General features: G+C 33.7%; 1 protein-coding gene across 2 annotated transcripts in view; it reads left to right on the forward strand.

The window, feature by feature from the left end:
- The window catches only part of LOC135121379 (ecdysone receptor-like), a 33,135-nt gene that overhangs the window by 7,377 nt on the left and 3,524 nt on the right, over window positions 1-22,234 (forward strand). Inside the window, exons 2-5 of one of the 2 annotated variants that reach the window (XM_064045691.1) lie at window positions 13,994-14,421; window positions 14,485-14,619; window positions 14,680-14,832; window positions 14,897-15,119. In XM_064045691.1, coding sequence (XP_063901761.1) covers window positions 13,994-14,421; window positions 14,485-14,619; window positions 14,680-14,832; window positions 14,897-15,119 — 939 coding nt within the window. Of the gene's footprint in view, window positions 1-13,993; window positions 14,620-14,679; window positions 14,833-14,896; window positions 15,120-22,234 lie in introns of both variants that reach the window. The other variant, XM_064045690.1, reaches the window with a different exon arrangement.

A 22,234-nucleotide genomic window follows, 5' to 3' on the forward strand; every position in this document is an offset into this window, starting at 1 on the left:
TCTTAGCAAGTACTAGCCCCGCCCACCCACCCGTTATTTTCTTATCATGTATGTAATTTGCCAAATAACTCTTATTTTGACAAGTACTAGCAATATATTTTTGAATAAGTAAACGAGAATATGTTTTCCAAATAACTGAAAAATGCAAGTTAAACGTCCTAAGAAGTTAAAAACTTAAAAAAAAAAATCAAAATTGCATGATTCGACAGTAAAATAGAGCTAATTTATAGACAGTTCTTCACACATTTCGAGTTTGAACATTTTTTTGTTTTTTCTACTTCATTTAATCAAGAAAATCGAGTGCAAAATTTCCAAAATATCACAAAATTTTTGAAGACGTCAAAATTCCTAGAGTATCGCGTGTTACGAATCTGAAGACCTTTTGATCAGAAAATATTTTCGAAAAATTGATTTTTTGCAATTTTTCTTCAATTAAACAAAAAATCAAGAGAAAAATGTCTACTCTATTTTCTTGGGAGGTATGTCATCTGCCAAAATCAGTCTTATCTTAGCAAGTACTAGCCCCGCCCACCCATCCGTTATTTTCTTATCATGAGGCTTATTTTGACAAGTACTAGCAATATATTTTTGAATAAGTAAACGACTATGTTTTCCAAATAAGTGAGCAATGCAAGTTAGTTAAACGTCCTAAGAAGTTAAGAACTTCAAAAGAAATTTTCAAAATTGCATTATTTGACAATAAAATCGAGCTAATTTATAGACAGTTCTTCACACATTTCGAGTTTGAACATGTTTTTGTTTTTTCTTCTTCATTTAATCAAGAAAATCGAGTGCAAAATTTCCAAAATATCCCAAAATTTTTGAAGACGTCAAAATTCCTAGAATATTGATCGCGTGTTACGAATCTGAAAAGCTTTTGATCAGAAAATATTTTCGAAAAATTGATTTTTTGCAATTTTTCTTCAATTAAGCAAAAAAATCGAGAGAAAAATTTCCAAAATTTTGACGAATCTTAATATGTAACAATAATAATAAGCTTTATTGCCCAACAGTTGAAACCATTTACACGACAATTATAAATAGTTGGTTTGAATTAAAATTAAGTGTTCCTACTTACCTAGTGAAATTAATAACAAAGATTCAAATTCTAAAACTGAAGTCCTTAGGCGAAAAAAATGAGAAAATATTTTTTAGCTGATAGAGAATTACCCGCGAATTACGAACTAAAATCTGCTGTACGTCAATAACCGGGAAAAATCCAAAAACTTTCAAAAAAGATTTTTAAATGGTTCAAAATGGCTCTATTTGAGAGGAAAAAACGGAGCTCATCTATAGAGGATTCTAAATAGACTACGAATCTGAAATCCTTTTTGCAATACCTTTTGAAATAATAGAATTATCCGTAGATCACCAATCTAAAATATTTTAGCATGTTTTCAACTAAGTAGGAAATGCGAGGAAAATATTCCAAACATCTCTAAAATTTCCAAAATGTTCGAATTGGCTTTATTTGGGACAAAACGAGAGGTATCATTAGAGAATTTTGTGATATCCCTTTTCAATTAAGCGATTATTTAAGACGAAATTTTTGAAAAATTGTAAAAAAAAAATTGAAAAACATTGAGTTTTTGGTTTTATAGAATTTTAATAGCAGATTACGAGTATGACTCACAAGTCCTCTTTACAATATATTTTTTAATAGGTAAGCGAGAATATGTTTTCCAAATAACAGAAATGCATCTTCAACATCCCAAAAACTTAAAAAAAAAATCAAAGTGGTATTATTTGACAAGAAAGTAGAGCTAATTTATAGACAATTCTTCGCACATTTCGAGTTTGATTTTTTTTGCAATTTCTCCTTCATTTAAGCAAGAAAATCGAGTGAAAAAATTCCAAAATTTTCTTCATAGCTTCTAGAGTGTAGACCGCATATACGAATCTGAAGTCCTTTTTCGAATATCTTTTTAACAAGCAAGAAAAGTGGGAAAATATTTTCACTAATTTCCAAAAATTTTGTTTGAAACAGTGAAAAGTGGATCCGTCACAACGGGAAATAGTTGGCTTGTAGATAATTTTTCACAGATTACGAATCTAAAATATATTTGACGATTTGTCAACTGAGAAATGCAAGGAAAATGTTCAAAAATCTCAAAAATTTTCCAAAAAACCTCAAACTTCTTAGCTTTTGGAGTGTTAACCGCATATTATGAATCTGAAGTCCTCGAAGCAAGAAAAGTGAGAAAATAGTTGGCTTATAGATTATTTTTCCGCACATTACGAATCTAAAATATTTTTGACGATGTGTCTTCAAATAACTGAACAATGTGAGGAAAATATTCCAAAAATCTCCAAAATTTTACCCAAAAAATTGAACCATTCCAAATGACTTTGAGAGGAAAAGAGCGCTAACCAATAGAGAATTCTTCATATATTTCGAGATTGAAACCCTTTTGGCGATATGTTTTTTCAATTAAGCGATTATTCGAGGCGAGCCTTTCCAAAAATTGCAAAAAAAATTGAAAAACGTTGAGTTTCTAGTTTTTTAGAGTATTATATTCATCTTATGAAATACTAGCCCCGCCCACCCACCCTTTATTTTCTTAAAGAGTATGTCATTTTCCAAAACCAGTCTTACCTTAGCAAGTACTAGCCCCGCCCACCCACCCACCCTGTCTTTTCTTAAGAGGTATGTCTGCCATAATCAGTCTTATCTCAGCTGGTAGTAATCCCGCGCACCCGCCCTCTATTTTCTTATAGTGTATGTCATTTGCCAAAATCATGGTTATTTTAATTTATAGACAATTCTTCACGCATTTCGAGTTTGAACTTTTTTGCCATTTTCCAAAAACAATTTTTAGATCTCAAACTTCTTAGCTTCTAGAATGTTGACCGCATATTAGTAATCCGAAGTCCATTTTGCAAGATCTTTTTAAATAAGCGAAAAAAGTGAGAAAAATTGTTCGTATATTCCAAAAATGTTTTGTTTGAAACATTTAAAAAAGGATTTAAAAAGATCAAACGAAAAGTAGTTGGCTTATAGACAATTTTTCACAGATTTCGAATTCAAAATATTTTTGACGATTTGTCTCCAAATAATTAATCTAAAAAATTTTCCAAAAAAAAAATGGAAACCGTTCCAAATGGCTTTATTTGGGAGGGAAAGAGAGCTAACCACTCGAGAATTTTTCATATACATATTTCGAGATTGAAATCCTTTTGCGAGATGTCTTTTCAATTACGCGATTATTCGAGACGAAATTTCCGAAATTACAAAAAAAAAATGAAAAACATCGAGTTTTTAGTTTTTTAGAGTATTAGGCGCGGATTTATCTTACGAAATACTAGCCCCGCCCACCCACCCGCTATTTTCTTAGGACGTATCACATTTGCCAAAATCAGTCTTATTTTGGCAAGTGCTAACCCCACCCACCCGCCCTGTATTTTCTTGGGAGATATGTCATTTGCCAAAATCAGTCCTTAACAAGTACCCAAAACACAAACATTTTTTTGTCAATTCACGCGTTTCGCCAATCATGTTGGCACTATCAAGAAAAACTAAAAAACAGCGTTTTCCTCTCAAAAAATAATAACATTTATATTTTTAATTACTGAACAGATTCTTTTCAATAAGAAATTTTCACAGGTATGTAATTAGATGACAATAGACCGAGCCCAGCATAGTATTACGAGCCGCAGCCGAGGTATAAAACCATTACATAAAAGCAAACGGGCTAGGAAATTTTTTACGTAGGAGGGTATATATGCAATATATCACTAAGATAACAGTCCGAGCCGAAGGCGAGAATCAATATCACAATCATCATAACATCTGATATTTTCAAAAACGTAAAACATTTCCAGTTTTTTATTTAATTTTAAGACAACTGAAACTGCCAAGAGCTTTAAAACGATTCGATTTTTTTTCCTTAAAAATTCTAATTATAATTTTTCCCTATAACAGTAAAGAATCTCTGGAAAAAATTACTTTGTATTGAATTTCAAAACAATTCTTAACACTTTGAAATCATAAAAATAAAGACCTGATCATTAAGGCGCCATTTGGAATTTTCAGAAATAAGACTTTTAACTTTTTCAAAAAAAAGTGGATTTTTTTGGAAAATACTTTCTCACTTTCCTCGCTTATTTAAAAGATATGTATTGCAGAAAGGACTTCACATTCTCGAGAAGAAAACGTTTTTTGTCTTAATTTTTTTTTCTCTTGTCATTTGCTAATTGAAGAAATATCACAAAAAAGATATCAGATTCGTAGTCTGGTAGGTCACGTCCTTTTTCCTCCCAAACATAGAGCCATTTTGATCGTTTAAAAATCTTTTGGAAGTTTTTGGGTTTTTCCCTTTTATTTGAAGAGATATAGCAGATTTAGCACTTTTAGAGTAAAAAAAATCAATTTTTCGGAAATATTTTCTGATGAAAGGGATTTCAGATTCTTAACACTCCATAAGCTAGGACCTTTGACGTTTTCAAAAAATATTTTCGAAAATTTTGGAAATTTTGCACTCGATTTTCTTGATTAAATGAAGGAGAAATAGCATAAAAGTGTTCAAACTTGAAATGTGTGAAGAACTGTCTATAAATTAGCTCTATTTTATTGTCAAATAATGCCATTTTGAAAAATTTTTAGTTTAACTTGCACTTCTCAGTCAAAAATATATAGCTAGTACTTGTCAAAATAAGCCTCATTTTGGCAAATGCCATACACTGTAAGAAAATAAAGGGTGGGTGGGCGGGGCTAGTACTTGCTAAAGTAAGACTGATTTTGCTGACCAAACAATTTCAAAGGTCTTTGAATACGTGATCTTGTATCTTTAAAATACAAAAAAAGAGCTCTAAAATGGACCAAACCCAATTCGTATGTTTCCAGTTTCCGAAACATGTTCCTTGCCCCCGAAACACCGTCCCCGTGTCTCACTGCGGTTAAATCACGCCTTGTTTGCCGTCGCAAGCCGCTCGCCTTGAAGCCGCGAACTCTTCATCGTCTCGCGCTCCGCGATCGAACGAACATAGGAAAACTTCCCACAACGCCACTCTTCCTCGCCGAGGAAAGAAACCTTCATGTTGTTCATGCTGGCGGATGTGAACAATGAGCGCGCCGAGTTCAGGTTGAAGGCCACTGATGTAATTTTAGTGTAATTAAAGTTTCTAAATCACACTCCGGATTGTTCTTCGTTGCGCCGCGAATCCAGTGCATGCCGCCCCATCTGGGTTTTCACGCAGCCCATCACCGCCATGACGCAATCGCGTCATCTGGTCGATGGGTGAAGCCGTGTCACGGTCATTGCTGTATCCATTTGAAATGCCACGAGAAAATGAGAGTCGCATACGTGCCGCGTTTCCCACCGTGGAAATTCGCCCGGACTTTCACCGGTGAAGATGTGATCGATTCCGGTGGATGTGTGTCAGTACCGCGGAGACACGGATGGGTTTTGGGACGGCCAAGGTCGACGAGATGGTCAGGGGAAAATTGGGACTCAGTATCGAGGAGTCCCAATATCTGGGGCCTCATTTTGTGCCAAAGACTTGAAGTTGTCGGACACTGTTAGATTATGTGTCGTGTTTGCTTTAAAATTCACACTTATTAGTGTCGGGTGTAGGACAGGGTTTTTTTCGGACCTTTGTTTTTTTCGATTCGTGTCAACGACCTAAACAAATCAAATATCGCATCATACGCATTTGTTCTGACATTGAAAGATCAGTTGAGTCATAAGCTAATATTACATTAGTGCGGGAGCTTGTCATAGCAACCACAAATAAATTAACTCGGAAAAAATTGTTTGCATTTAGTGGGAAAAGTTGGTGTGCTTATTATATTCGAATCCGTCAAATTCAGTCCACCCACGAAATACGGTCCGCCTATGTTAATTTGTTGCTTACGTCAACTAAATTCAGAGAAAACATATTTACATTAAATCGAAAGATCGGTTGTGTTACTAAATCTAGGTTTAAAATGTTAAGCGAGTGTAGGATGAAACCGAGCCGCAGGCGAGGTTTACTGACATAACTACACGAATGAGCGAGAGCGTTGCATTATGTACTACTTTTTATACTCTCGCCTGCGGCTCGGAACTGTGCCACAGGTTGTAGGCGAGGTTTACTGCACATAAATAAAAATGACTGCGATCGATTACATAATGGTCTATTTCTTGGACGCTCGCCTGCGGCTCGCGCTGAGTTCAAGACCGAGCCGCAGGCGAGGTTTCCAATAAAACAAATCCAGCTTTTTCGAAAATGGTATGAATACTAGTAGTCTTCCACGCTACTTATATTATTCCTTCTTCACAGACCTCCGAAGCAAGCTTCCAGATTACCCGGAAGTCGCGTCCTCTACCTGCATTAAATCCGTCCCTTTTTTGCGCAATTTTTTCGTCGATCCGTCGCTTTTCTAGTGACCCGGCAATCGCCCGACCATTGTAGTAGTAAATTAAGCATTCCGGTCACCAACTCGTTTGAGTTTCGCGGAATAACAGAAGGACGTTCCTTGGCCTAAGACGTCGACGACATAAACAGCGCGAAGCGGCGAATTCGTACGTCCTACTCCTCGTCACCAGCGTGATTGATCACAAGCTCGCGGTTAACAACCACCTGACTCGGCTGCGCCTCGGCCTGAAAAGAAAAGCCTTTAATGAGTCCCTCTGCGCGAAAAAAATTCGGCTCGTGCGACACAATATCGCCATCACTGTGTATGTAGATCAATGTGTTGTTGGCCTTAACTGCAGGCTATAGAGGGGATACAATGTTTGCAGGATGACCGGAGGCACTGAGCGGCCTTGACTCGTTGCGAAACTTCTACACGTTTCGTGATCACGTCTTAAGCCACGTTCACAACAACCGTGGGTCGTTGATTTCTACACAAACGACTCGACAGATGACGCGATTCGCATCAGAAAGTCACTTTTTCAAAGGATAAGTCGCAATTCGAATTGGTTTATTATTGTGGAACGCTGAGGAATCTTATTGTGTGGAAGGAAACATGTGCGGAATCGGCTTGTCTTGTTATTGTTGTTGTGGCAGAAGTTGGCCAACAGGCTGGACGCCCGATTACAGGCCAGCTACGTATGCGTATAATTAGTAGCACAAGGAGAGTGATCGACGTAATTGAAAGTTATTTTAGGAGAACTTGCACGGCTTTATTGAAGAATAAGCACAGGTTGTTGAATATTGGCCGCATTTGTTGTGTTTCTTTAGAAATGCACCGGCCGACGACGAGATTTGAACGCAGAGTGCATGCAAGCACTTTTTGTTAGGTCGTTGACATAAGTCGGGAAGAATTAGTGCTGCAGAACGCGGCCCTGCGGTACGCCACATATTTATTATATTCAATAAACCTGGGCTTTGGGTACGACTAGTACCAAGTTAAAAGAAAAATACTGAGCCCATGACCGACAAGGTTAAAGTCTGATGTTGACTATGAACTTCTGTCATATCTGCAACACAAAAGCCACCGGTCAAGGTTTTATTAGTTCCAGCGTAACATTGTAATTTGATTTCCTCTAATGCTCCTTCTTGCTCATCTAAATCAAGTAAATCCCTGTTTTACCGATCTACAAGAAAAGTAGCCTTACAGTACGATCTAGATGGCGCGGTCGTGGATATTGAATAAAATAATTATTATGACCTTTTTATTTCGGTTGATTTTGGCGATTTTGGGGGACGAATCTCAGAAATAACATCTTGCTGCCGCATTCATGTGAGTTCGTTGATTTGGGCAGGATTGATGTCCGCATTTTTGAGATCGAGTTCCACCATTTTTGGCTAAATTTGACGACTACGGTTCCTGCTAAATATGTTAAGTTAAAGAGTGAAGTTCTGAGCAGCCTGATCTCGTTAAATACATCCAAAAAACAGTTTTTTGTTGGATCATTTACATAAATCATGAATCATAAGCACTTCAAACCTGACCCCTGTGATACACCAACTCTTATTTTAGAAAAATCTGGAATTATCGATTTGTATTGACGGGAATCGGGATTTTTCAGAAGCGTCAGCAGCCGTGGTAGACCAGAGCACTCGTGTCCGAATCCAAGTTATATATACTTTTATGTGAAGTAAAATTTGTCTTTTGGGCGTTGTTCCCCAAATTACTTCAAAAACAGACAAGGATCCCGAGATTCTTTAAAACTACTTCAAAAACAAAACACAAAAGGGACCTCAAGATTTTTTCAAATTACTGTAGACATAAGACCCACAAGGGGTCCACGAGATTCTTTCAAACTACTTCAACAACAAACCAAACGGAGTCCCTGAGATTCTTTCAACTACTTCAAAAACAAAACAAAAGGAGTCCCCAAGATTCCTTCAAACTAATTCAAAAACAAAACACAAAAGGGACCTCAAGATTCTTTCAAATTACTGCAGACATATGACCTATAAGGGGTCCCCGAGATTCCTTCAAATTACTGCAGACGTAAGACCCATAAGGGATCCCCGAGATTCTTTCAACTACTTCAAAAACAGAACAAAAGGAGTCCCGGAGGTTCTTCCAAATTACTTCAGAAACAGTACCCACAATGGGTCCCCGAGATTCCTTCAAACTACTTCAAAAACAAAACACAAAAGGGACCTCAAGATTCTTTCAAATTACTGCAGACATTAAACCCACAAGGGGTCCACGAGATTCTTTCAGACTACTTCAACAACAAACCAAACGGAGTCCCCGAGATTCTTTCAACTACTTCGAAAACAAAACAATAGGAGTCCCCGAGATTATTTCAAATTACTTCAGAAACAATACCCGCAAGGGGTCCCCGAGATTCATTCAAACTACTTCAAAAACAAAACACAAAAGGGACCTCAAGATTCTTTCAAATTACTACAGACATAAAACCCACCAGGGGTCCACGAGATTCCTTCAAATTACTGCAGATATAAGACCCATAAGGAATCCCCGAGATTCTTTCAACTACTTCAAAAACAGAACAAAAGGAGTCCCCGGGATTTTTCCAAATTACTTCAGAAACAATACCCACAATGGGTCCCCGAGATTCCTTCAACCTACTTCAAAAACAAAACACAAAAGGGACCTCAAGATTCTTTCAAATTACTGCAGACATAAAACCCACAAAGGGTCCACGAGATTCTTTCAAACTACTTCAACAACAAACCAAACGGAGTCCCTGAGATTCTTTCAACTACTTCAAAAACAAAACAAAAGGAGTCCCCGAGATTCTTCCAAATTACTTCAGAAACAGTACCCACAATGGGTCCCCGAGATTCCTTCAAACTACTTCAAAAACAAAACACAAAAGGGACCTCAAGATTCTTTCAAACTACTTCAACAACAAACCAAACGGAGTCCCCGAGATTCTTTCAACTACTTCAAAAACAAAACAAAAGGAGTCCCCGAGATTCTTCCAAATTACTTCAGAAACAATACCCACAATGGGTCCCCGAGATTCCTTCAAACTACTTCAAAAACAAAACACAAAAGGGACCTCAAGATTCTTTCAAATTACTACAGACATAAAACCCACCAGGGGTCCACGAGATTCTTTCAAACTACTTCAACAACAAACCAGGCGGAGTTCCTGAGATTTCAACTACTTCAAAAACAAAACAAAAGGAGTCCCTGAGATTCTTTCAACTACTTCAAAAATAAAATAAAAGGAGTCCCCGAGATTCTTGCAAATTACTTCAGAAACAATACCCACAATGGATCCCCGAGATTCCTTCAAACTACTTCAAAAACAAAACACAAAAGGGACCTCAAGATTCTTTCAAATAACTACAGACATAAAACCCACCAGGGGTCCACGAGATTCTTTCAAACTACTTCAACAATAAACCAAACGGTGTTCCTGAGATTTCAACTACTTCAAAAACAAAATTCACAAGAGGCCCCCGAGAGTCTTCAAACTACTTCAAAAACAAAAGACAAGGGGGTCTTCGAGATTCTTTCAAATTACTTCAGAAACAATACCCACAAGAGGGCCCCGAGATTCTTCAAACTAACTTCAAGAACAAAACACATGGGGTCCCCGAGATTCTTTTAAATTACTTCAAAACAAAACCCACAGGAGGCTCTCAAGATTCTTTCAAACTACTGCAAAAACAAAACACAAAGGAACCCCAAGATTCTTTCAAAGTACATCAAAAACAAAACACAGAGGGACTCAAGATTCGTTAATTTGAATAGGATTGATATCTGCATATTTGAGATCGAGTTCCACCATTTTTCGCTGAATATGAGATATATGCTAAATTTGACGACCAGGATTCCTGCGAAATATTTTAAGTTAAAAGAGGATGAATTCAGACCTATTTTTTTTTAATACTTAAGATCTGAGCAGTATGATCTAGAAAATAGAGCAGCAGGCGAGGTTTTTCGTCAAATAAGCCCAAAATTGTTTGAAAAATTTTCTGAAAATCTTAACAAAGTTGCTACCACCATGATTTGTGGCAATATTTACCAGATTTTTAAAAACACTTTTTGGCTGGATTATTTACATAAGTCATTCATGAATCATAACGACCCCAAACCTCACCTCTGCGATACACCAACTCTTATTTTAGAAAAATGTGAAATTTTCGATTCAAGTTTTATATACTTTTTTTCTCTTCAAATTACTTCAAAAACATGACAAGGAATCCCTGAGAATCTTTGAAACTATGTACTTCAAAAACAAAACAGAAAGGGATCCCAAGATTGTTTCAAATTACTTCAGAAACAAGATCCCCGAATTCTTTCGAACTACTTCAGAAGCAAAACACAAGGAATCCCGCCACTTTTCAAATTACTTCAAAAATAAAACACAAGGAACCCTCGAGATTTTTCAAGCTATTTCAAAAAAAAAAAACACAAGTAGTCCCCGAGATTCTTTTAAACTACTTCAAAAATCAGACACAAGCGGTCCCCGAGATTCTTTCAAACTGCTTCAAAAATAAAGCCCAAGGGGCCCTAAGATTGAAAGAATCTCGGGAGACTCATGTGGGTTTTGTTTTTGAAGTAATTTGAAATAATTTGAAAGAATCTCGGAAATCAAAAATATATATAACATTTAAAAAATCGATAAACTGAAACATCGAGAAATCAAAACATCAAGAAATCGAGAAGTCGAAAATTGAGAATTGAAACACCCTAAAATCAAAAAATTGAAAAACCGAAAAACCCCAAAATCGAAAAGCTAAAAATTTGAAAACCGAGAAATTGAGCAATGGAAACATCGAATCCTCGATAAACAGAAAAATCGAAAAATCTGAATCCTAGAAAAAATTGGAAAGAACTGAAAAATCTAAAATTTAAAAAATTAAAATATCTAAAAATTGAAAAATTCCCAAAATTGAAATGTTGAAAAATTAAGAAATCGAAAACTTGAAAAATCGAGAAATCTAGAAATCAAAAAGGCGACAAATTTTAAAAATCGAAAAACTGAAATGTCAAGAAATCGAATCAAAAAATCATCAAACTGAAATATAGAAAAATGTAGAACAGAAGTATCGAAGAATTGAAGAATCGAAACTTTGAAAAATTGAAAAACTTAAACATCGAGAAGTCGAAAAAAGAGAGTCGAAACTACCCAAAATCAAAAAATTGGGAAATCGAAAAATCCAAATTCGAAAAGTCGGAAGATCGAGCACTCAAAACAGCAAGAAATTGAAAAATTAAACTATCGAAAAATTGAGGAATCCAGGAATTCCCAAAAATGAAGAAATCGAAAAGTCGACAAATTTTAAAAATCGAAGAAATACTTTTAAAAACAAGAAAAAATGTCCCCGAGATTCTTTCAAATTACTTCAAAAATAGAACACATGGGATCCTCGAGATTTTTTCAAATTACTTCGAAAACAAGATTCACATAGAGTCTCTGGGATTTTTTTAAACTACTTCATAAACAAGCACAAGGAGTCCTCGAAATTCTAACTACTTCCAAAAACCAGACTTAAGTGGTTCCCGGGATTTTTTCAAACTATTTCAAAAACAAAACACAAGTGGTCTCCGAGATTCTTTCAAACTACTTCAAAAATAAATACAAGGGGTCCCTAAGATTGAAAGAATCTCGGGAGCCTCATGTGGGTTTTGTTTTTGAAGTAATTTGAAATAATTTGAAAGAATCTCGGTAATCAAAAATATAACATTTAAAAAATCGATAAATTGAAACATTGGAACACCCCAAAATAAAAAAATTGAGGAACCGAAACACCCCAAAATCGAAAAGTTAAAAATTCAAAAACAGAGAAGTTGAGCAATGGAAACATTGAATCCTCGATAAATAGAAAAATCGAAAAATCTAAATCCTAGAAAAAATGGAAAAAAGTGAAAAATCTAAAATTTAAAAATTTGAAAAATTAAATTATCTAAAAATTGAAGAATCCAGAAATTGAAAAATTCCCAAAATTGAAATGTTGAAAAATTAAGAAATCGAAGACTTGAAAAATGGAGAAATCTAGGAATCGAAAAGGCGACAAATTTTAAAAATCGAAGAACCGAGATGTCAAGAAATCGAATCAAAAAATCATCAAACTGAAATATAGAAAAATGTAGAACAGAAGTATCTAAGAATTGAAAAATCGAGAATTTGAAAAACCAAAAAATGAGGAGATCAAAAAATCCAAAATTTAAAAAATCGAAACATTGAAAAATTGAAAAACTGAAACATCGAAAAGTCGGAAGATCGAGCACTCAAAACAGCAAGAAATTGAAAAATTAAACTATCGAAAAATTGAAGAATCCAGGAATTCCCAAAATTGAGATGTTGAAAACTGAAGAAATCGAGAAGTCGACAAATTTTAAAAATCGAAGAAGTACAATTTCAAAAACAAAATCAGGAGTTCCCGAGATTTTTTCAAATTACTTCGAAAACAAGATTCACATGGGGTCTTCGGGATTCTTTTAAACCACTTCATAAACTAACACGAGGAGTCCTCGAAATTCCTAACTACTTCAAAAACCAGACATAAGTGGTTCCCGGGATTTTTTCAAACTACTTCAAAAATCAGCCACAAGGGATCCCCAAGATTGAAAGAATCTCCGGGGACTTACGTGGGTTTTGTTTTTGAAGTAGTTTGAAAGAATCTCGGGCCCCCCGTGTGACTTTTGTTTCTGTAATAATTTGAAAGAATCTTGGGGCCTTTTTGTGTTTTGTTTTTAAAGTAGTTTGAAAGAAGCTTGGGGTCCCTTTGTGTTTTGTTTTTGAAGCGGTCCGCGAACGGCTTCAAAACACAGAAACATCTCCAATTACTTCAAGGACCATTTGAAATTTTATATAAATACTCCTAAATGACCCCCTGGTGACACGGTTCAAGTTCAAGATCAGCCGAAAAAGTATTTTCGAGCGTGGTGCGACAAAACACGCAAATTAAACAAGATTTTCGAGCTCTACGTAAGTCAATTTCTTTCAATGTCACTCCGTTTAATAAATCCGAGTCTTGATTCAGCGTTTATCAATTACATCTTTGTATGACGACCACGCTAAACGCTACACTATTTGGTTATTAAGTCGATGTTTGATGTTATTTATGATGAAGCGCTGTCTCTAAAAATCCAAGGACAAGTGATGGATTTTGTCGGGTTGTCAGTTCAGGTAGCAGAATGAAATTACATAGTATCCAGCTGTCCAAATTATTGGTGACACGCAACAACCAAAGAACAATGGCATTTTTATGTTGTTTATGCATAGATGGTTGTGATAAATTCATGAGTAAATATTATTCAGAGGGTAGCGTTTTTTACTAGGTACTTTACGTGGACCAGGTGTAGCGCAAACGTATTTTTGGGAGTCATGAATTTTTCATTCGGGTTTCCGCTTTTGTGTAACGATTTTTGTACGAAACGTCATTGAATATGAAACCGTTTTCGAAAAGTGAAAACACCGTCCAGCGGTAGCCAAAATTCAGGTCTAACCAGTTCGCACCTCCGCTGTCCTTGAGTGTCTTCTTTTAGTAATTTGCACAAATCACGTAGACCGTCAAAGCGATGATTCAGCACAAGATGATTTTAATTAAAATCACGCGTCGGCGAGCTGCCGCTCCATCCGGCACACAAATAAAACCCATGCCTAATGTGTGTTTTCTGTCGAAGGCCGCGAGGACCTCTCCCCCAGCAGCCTCAACGGTTACAGTGCCGACAGCTGCGACTCGAAGAAGAAAAAGGGCCCCACGCCCCGTCAGCAGGAGGAACTGTGCCTCGTGTGCGGCGACCGCGCCTCGGGCTACCACTACAACGCCCTCACGTGCGAGGGATGCAAGGGCTTCTTCAGACGCAGCATAACGAAGAACGCGGTTTACCAATGCAAGTACGGCAACAACTGCGAGATAGACATGTACATGCGGCGAAAGTGCCAGGAGTGCCGGTTGAAAAAGTGCCTCAGCGTCGGGATGAGGCCCGAATGTGTGGTGCCGGAAGTGCAGTGCGCCGTCAAGAGGAAAGAGAAAAAGGCGCAGAAGGAGAAGGACAAGCCGAACAGCACGACGAACGGCTCGCCGGACATCGTCAAAGTCGAACCAGAAGTAAGTAATTGTCGATCGGCAAGAGATCTTCAATTTCTCCAATGTGATTTCTTCGGTTCGCAGTTGTCTGATTCGCCAAAGACATTGTGTAACGGAAACAAAGGCATCTCGCCGGAGCAAGAAGAGCTCATACACCGGCTGGTGTACTTCCAAAATGAATACGAACACCCCTCCGACGAGGATGTCAAGAGGATCATTGTAAGTTGACTGATCACCACACATTTCGCTCTTTACTAATAACAACTTTCTTGGTTACAGAACCAGCCGATCGAAGGCGAAGATCAGAGCGACATTCGGTTTAGGCATATCACCGAAATCACCATCTTGACGGTGCAGCTGATAGTGGAGTTTGCGAAGAGGCTACCAGGCTTCGATAAACTCCTCAGGGAAGACCAAATTGCTCTCTTGAAGGTGAGATCATCACCCGAAGACACGATTTTTCCAAATTTTTACCCGACTTTTCCGTTGTTTGCAGGCATGTTCCAGCGAAGTCATGATGTTCAGGATGGCGCGCCGTTACGATGTGGAGACGGATTCGATCCTGTTCGTCAACAACCAGCCCTACTCCAGACAAAGCTACAATTTGGCCGGCATGGGGGAAACCATTGAAGATCTCTTGCATTTTTGCAGAACTATGTTTTCGATGAAGGTGGATAATGCGGAGTACGCGTTGTTGACAGCTATCGTCATTTTCTCAGGTAAGAACCGGGTTGGCGGCGATTTTTTGCGAGTGGAACTGGCCTAGTTACTTGAAGGAAAATCAATCGGTGGCTATTTGCATAATTGCGTTATTCCGCTTACCAGTAATTCAAGTTCTACTAGTGGGGAATTTATTGTGCCGAGTTAGGGCTGGATGGGGGGTTAATAACGGGGTAATTCTCAAGAGGGTCTGTGAGACTTTCTGTCATTTCACTCAAATTTTGACGTTCTTGTTGGTCTTTGAAATTCTGCACTTGGTAAATATTTCTATGGTATTTTAGACCTAAATCTCTTTGTTAGAACATCAAAAAGTGCTAAAAATCGGGAGGTCCAGAAGAAATGGATGTTTTGGGAGCTATAAAACTGCTGTACAGATTAGTATGAAATGGAGACGTCTTGGAAATTCAAGGTTTTTGGAAAATGATAAGATTCAAAAGTAAACTTAATTTTTTTTAAACCGCCAGACGTCTGGAGAGATATCACAGGATGAAAAAATTGGTCCAAGGTAATCTCGACAGGAACAGAAAAATCAAAAAGTCGAAATATCGAGTATTCAAAACATCAAAAAATTAAAAAATTACCAAAATTGAAATTTGACAAAATAAGAAATCGAATAAAAAAAAATCGTCAAATTGAAATATCGAAAAATGAAAAATTTGAAAAATTGGAAAACAGAACTATCGAAGAACTGAAAAATCGAAAAATTGAAAAATGAAATGATGGAAAAGTGGAAAATTTAAATATTGTAAAATGGAAGAATCGAGAAATTGAAAAATCGAAAAATTGAACAATCGAAAGAAATCGAGAAGTCGAAAAAGCGAGAATCGAAAAGTTAAAAATTCAAAAACAGAAAAATGGAGCAATAAAAACATCGAATTCTGGATAAATAAGTCCAAGAATCGAAAGATTCAGAAATCGAAACATTAAAAAACTGAAAAATCTGAAACTTAAAAATTCGAAAATTGAAAGTCGGAAGCTCGAGCACTCAAAACATCCAAAAATTGAAAAATTCCCTAAATTGAAGTGTAAAAAAAATTAAGAAATCGAGAAATCTAAGAATCCAAAAGTCGACAAATTTTAAAAATCGTCAAATTGAAATATGGAAAAATGTAGATTCAAAAATTTTAAAATTGGAAAACAGAAGTATCGAAGAACTGAAAAATCGAAAAATCTAAAATGTAAAAAATTGAAAAATGAAAATATCGAAAATTTGAAGAATCTACAAACTGAAAAATCGAGAAACTGATATGACGAAAAATTGGGAAATCGAAAAATTGAAAAATTAAATAATGGAAAAGTGAAAAATTCAAAAAACGGAAAAATAAAAAATTCGCAACATCGGAAAATTGAAAAATTTAAATATTGTAAAATTGAAGAATCGAGAAATTGAATAATGGAAAAACTGAACACTCGAAAGAAGTCGAGAAGTCGAAAAAGCGAGAATCGAAAAGTTAAAAATTCAAAAACAGAAAAATTGAGCAATAAAAACATCGAATTCTGGATAAATAAGTCCAAAAATCGAAAGATTCAGAAATCGAAACATTAAAAAAATCTGAAAAATCAGAAACTTAAAAATTCGAAAAATTGAAATTCGAAAAGTCGGAAGATCGATCACTCAAAACATAAAAAAATTGAAAAATTCTCAAAATTGAAGTGTAAAAAAATTAAGAAATCCAGAAATCTAAGAATCGAAAAGTCGACAAATTTTAAAAATCGTCAAATTGAAATATAGAAAAATGTATATTCAAAAATTTAAAAATTGGAAAACAGAAGTATCGAAGAACTGAAAAATCGAAAAATCTAGAATGTAAAAAATTGAGAAACTGATATAACGAAAAATTGGGAAATCAAAAAATTGAAAAATGAAATAATGGAAAAGTGGAAAATTCAAAAAAAGGAAAAATAAAAAAATCGCAACATCGGAAAATTGAAAAATTTAAATATTGTAAAATTGAAGAATCGAGAAATTGAAAAATCGAAAAATTGAACAATCGAAAGAAATCGAGAAGTCGAAAAAGCGAGAATCGAAAAGTTAAAAATTCAAAAACAGAAAAATTGAGCAATAAAAACATCGAATTCTGGATAAATAAGTCCAAAAATCGAAAGATTCAGAAATCGAAACATTAAAAATCTGAAACTTAAAAATTCGAAAAATTGAAATTCGAAAAGCCGGAAGATCGATCACTCAAAACATCAAAAAATTGAAAAATTCTCAAAATTGAAGTGTAAAAAAATTAAGAAATCCAGAAATCTAAGAATCGAAAAGTCGACAAATTTTAAAAATCGTCAAATTGAAATATAGAAAAATGTAGAATCAAAAATTTAAAAATTGGAAAACAGAAGTATCGAAGAACTGAAAAATCGAAAAATCTAAAATGTAAAAAATTAAAAAATGAAAATATCGAAAATTTGAAGAATCTACAAACTGAAAAATCGAGACACTGATATGACGAAAAATTGGGAAATCGAAAAATTGAAAAATGAAATAATGGAAAAGTGAAAAATTCAAAAAACGGAAAAATAAAAAATTCGCAACATCGGAAAATTGAAAAATTTAAATATTGTAAAATTGAAGAATCGAGAAATTGAATAATCGAAAAACTGAACACTCGAAAGAAATCGAGAAGTCGAAAAAGCGAGAATCGAAAAGTTAAAAATTCAAAAACAGAAAAATTGAGCAATAAAAACATCGAATTGTGGATAAATAAGACCAAAAATCGAAAGATTCAGAAATCGAAACATAAAAATCTGAAAAATCTGAGACTTAAAAATTCGAAAATTGAAAGTCGTGAGATCGAGCACTCAAAACATCAAAAAATTGAAAAATTAAAATATCGAAAAATTGAAGAATCCAGAAATTGAAAAATTCCCAAAATTGAAGTATAAAAAAATCACGAAATCGAGAAATCTAAGAATCGAAAAGTCGACAAATTTTAAAAATCGAAAAACTGAAATGTCAAGAATTCGAATAAAAAAATCGTCAAATTGAAATATACAAAAATGTAGAATCAAAAATTTAAAAATTTGAAAAATGAAGTATCTATCGAAGAATTGAAGAATCGAGAAATAGAAAAACCAAAAAATTAGATCAAAAAATCCAAAATTTAAAAAATCGTAACATTAAAAAATTGAAAAACTAAAACATCGAAAAGGTCGAGAAATCGAGAAGTCGAAAAATCGAAATTCGAAAAAAGCATCAAAAAATTGAAAAATTAAAATATCGAAAAATTGAAGAATCCAGAAATTGAAAAATTCCCAAAATTGAAGTGTAAAAAAAATTAAGAAATCGAGAAATCTAAGAATCCAAAAGTAGACAAATTTTAAAAATCGAAAAACTGAAATGTCAAGAATTCGAATAAAAAAATCGTCAAATTGAAATATAGAAAAATGTAGAATCAAAAATTTAAAAATTTGAAAAATGAAGTACCTATCGAAGAATTGAAAACTCGAAAAAACTAAAATTTAAAAAATTAAAATATCGAAAAATTGAAGCATCGAGAAATAGAAAAACCAAAAAAATTAGATCAAAAAATCCAAAATTTAAAAAATCGTAAAATTAAAAAATTGAAAAACTAAAACATCGAAAAGGTCGAGAAATCGGGAAGTCGAAAAATCGAGCACTCAAAACATCAAAAAATTGAAAAATTAAAATATCGAAAAATTGAAGAATCCAGAAAATGAAAATTTCCCAAAATTGAAATATCGAAAATCTGCAAAATCACCAAATCAAAAAATCTTAAAGTCGACACATTTTAAAAATTGAAGAACTGAGAGGTCAAGAAATCGAATCAAAAAATCGTCAAATCGAAATATCGAAAAAACAAAAATTTAAAAATTCGAACAATTGAAAAATAGGTATATCGAAGAACTGAAAAATCAAAAAATCCAAAGTTAAAATATTGAAAAACCGAGAAATCCGGAAATTAAAAATTTTAATTTAAAAAAATCGAGAAACTGAAATAACGAAAAATTGGCAAATCGAAAAATTGAAAAATGGTATAATCAAAGTGAAAAAGTCGAAAAAAGGAGAACAAAAAAGTCGAGAAATCGAAAAATGATAATTGAAACACCACAAAATCAAAAAATTGAGAAATCGAAACATCCCAAAATCGAAAGATCGAAATTCGAAAAGTCGGAAGATCGAGCACTCAAAACTTCAAAAATTGAAATGTTGAAAAATGAAGAAATTGAAAACCTGAGATGTCAACAAATAGAAAAAAAAAATCGTCAAATTGAAATACCGAAAAATGAAAAATCGAAAAGTCGTAAAATTTAAAAAATTGAAAAATTGAGAATCGACAAACTGAAAAATCGAGGAACTGAAGTGACGAAAAATTGGCAAATAAAAAAAAAGAAACAAAAAAATCTCAACATGGAAAAATTGAAAACTGAAATGACAAAACAACAAGAGAAGTCGAAAAATTTAGAATCGAAATACCCCAAAATCAAAAAATTGAGAAAATTGAGACTCGCCAAAATCCAAAAGTTAAAAATTCATAAACAGAAATTGAACAATAATGGAAACATCGAATTCTCGATAAATAGAAAAATGGAAAAATCGAAAAATCTAAAACCCAGAAGTCGAAAAATTAAAAAAATCGGCAAATTATGCAATAGAATCAAGAAAAATACAATTACAAAACATCAAAAAACTGAAAAATCAAAAATTTAAAAATTCGAAAAATTGGAGAATGGAAATACCAAGAACTGAGAAATCGAGAAATCGAAAAATCAATAATTTTAAAAATTGAAAAATTCAGACATTGAAAAATTGAAATTTAAAATTTAAAAATCGAAAAAGTAGAAAATGGAGATATCGAAAAGTTGAAAAATTGAAAAAATCCAAAATTAAAATATTGAAAAATTGAAAGGTTGAAACGTTGCGAAATCGAAAAATTGAAAGGTTGAAACGTTGCGAAATCGAAAAATTGAAAAGTCAAAAATCTGAAAAATTGAAAAACCGAAACGTAAAAGGTCGAAATGGGAAAATCAAACCGAGAAGTCAAAAAAATGAAAAATGGTAAAACTGAAACATCTGAAAATTGAGAAATCAAAAATTGAAGAACTCGAGACATAGAAAAATCAAAAATTGAGAAATCGAAAAATGAATTCGAAAAGTTGAAAAATTGAAAAAACCGAAGACTGAAATATCGAAAAATTGAAGAATTGAAACATCAAAAACCTGAAAAATTGAAAAATCAAAACATAAAAAGTCGAAATAGGAAAATCAAACCGAAAAGTCAAAAAAATGGAAAATGGTAAAACTAAAACATCTGAAAATTGAGAAATCGAATAATGAAGAACTCGAGACATCGAAAAATCAAAAATTTTAAAAATTGAAAAAATTCAGACATTGACAAATTGAGAAATCGAAAAGTTGAAAAATTGAAAAAACCGAAGACTGAAATATCGAAAAATTGAAGAATTGAAACATCAAAAACCTGAAAAATTGAAAAATCAAAACATAAAAAGTCGAAATAGGAAAATCAAACCGAAAAGTCAAAAAAGTGGAAAATGGTAAAACTAAAACATCTGAAAATTGAGAAATCGAATAATGAAGAACTCGAGACATCGAAAAATCAAAAATTTTAAAAATTGAAAAAATTCAGACATTGACAAATTGAGAAATCGAAAAGTTAAAAAATTGAAAAAACCGAAAACTGAAATATCGAAAAATTGAAGAATTGAAACATCAAAAACCTGAGAAATTGAAAAATCAAAACATAAAAAGTCGAAATAGGAAAATCAAACCGAAAAGTCCAAAAAGTGGAAAATGGTAAAACTGAAACATCTGAAAATTGAGAAATCGAAAAATGAAGAACTCGAGGCATCGAAAAATCAAAAATTTTTAAAATTGAAAAATTCAGACATTGAAAAATTGAGAAATCGAAAAACGAAATCGAAAAGTTGAAAAATTGAAAAAACCGAAAACTGAAATATCGAAAAATCGAGGGATCGAAAATGAAAAGTAGAAAAAAAAATGAAAAATCGTAAAACTGAAACATCGGAAAATCGGGAAATCGAAAAGTTCAAAAATTGAAAAAACCCAAAACTGAAATATTGAAGAATTGAAAAACTGAAAAATAGAAAAGTCGAAAAATCAGGAAAAAGGGAAAATCGAAAAGTCTAAAAGTCCAAAAATCGTAAAACTGAAACATCTGAAAATTGGGAAATCTAAAAATGAAAAGCTCGAGAAATCGAAAAATAAAAAATTTTAAAAATTGAAAAGTCGAAAAATCAAAAAATCGAAAATTGGAAAGACTGGAAAATCAAAACCTGAAAAATTGAGAAGTCGAAAAACCGAAACATTAAAAAGTCCAGAAATCAGGAAATGCGAAAATCGAAAAGTCAAACAACTGAAATATCGTAAACCCGAAATATTAGAAAATTGTAAAATTGAGATATCTAAAATCATAAAATGTAATTCAATTTTGATTTTTTTTTTTCCAAAAATCTGAATGCCAAAGGTAAAAACTCGTACGTTATTTTATAAAAATTAAGTAACATTTATGGAGATAACCTTTTATTTTTTCGTACTCTAGAGGTCATAAAAACGTCGAGAGAACGATTAGAATTGTTACTTGTTTAAAATATTTCTTTGTTTAAAAAAAAATTGAATTCGGGAGCTATCAATTATTAAAAGTTCAGAAATTTACATAAACTTGGGCGCAGGAACTTAAATGTACTTTGAAATTTTAACAGAATTTGTCAAGATTTTGCGGCTAAAAAAATTGTCCAGTTTTTCAAAGTCTCAATTTTTTTGCTAATCTCAGTGTGAATGATCACACAAGCTTTTATCGACATCGTATTTAAAGTAAAATGGCGTTAATAAACTTTCAATAAACGCAAATCTAACGATCTAACTGTAAATATGTAATAAACGGCGAATTCTTGATACCAGTTTATATCACTTTGTACATAATAACGATCCTCTGATAAAAAAGAATCAACAAGAAACTTATCTTTGACAGGAGATTGTAAATAAAGCAGACCGGATGCTCGGAATTAATTATTCCTTTGAATATTGAAACTCATCGCGAATTGACAATAAAGCACTTTTAGCATCAGCCTGTCCTTAAAAAACAAAACCAGTGCTAGTAAAACTGCCATGTCG

This window comes from Zophobas morio, unplaced genomic scaffold (genome assembly GCF_036711695.1).
Source record: "Zophobas morio isolate AGI-343-1 ecotype UQ-CSIRO unplaced genomic scaffold, CSIRO_AGI_Zmor_V1 ptg000571l, whole genome shotgun sequence".
NCBI lineage: Eukaryota > Metazoa > Arthropoda > Insecta > Coleoptera > Tenebrionidae > Zophobas > Zophobas morio.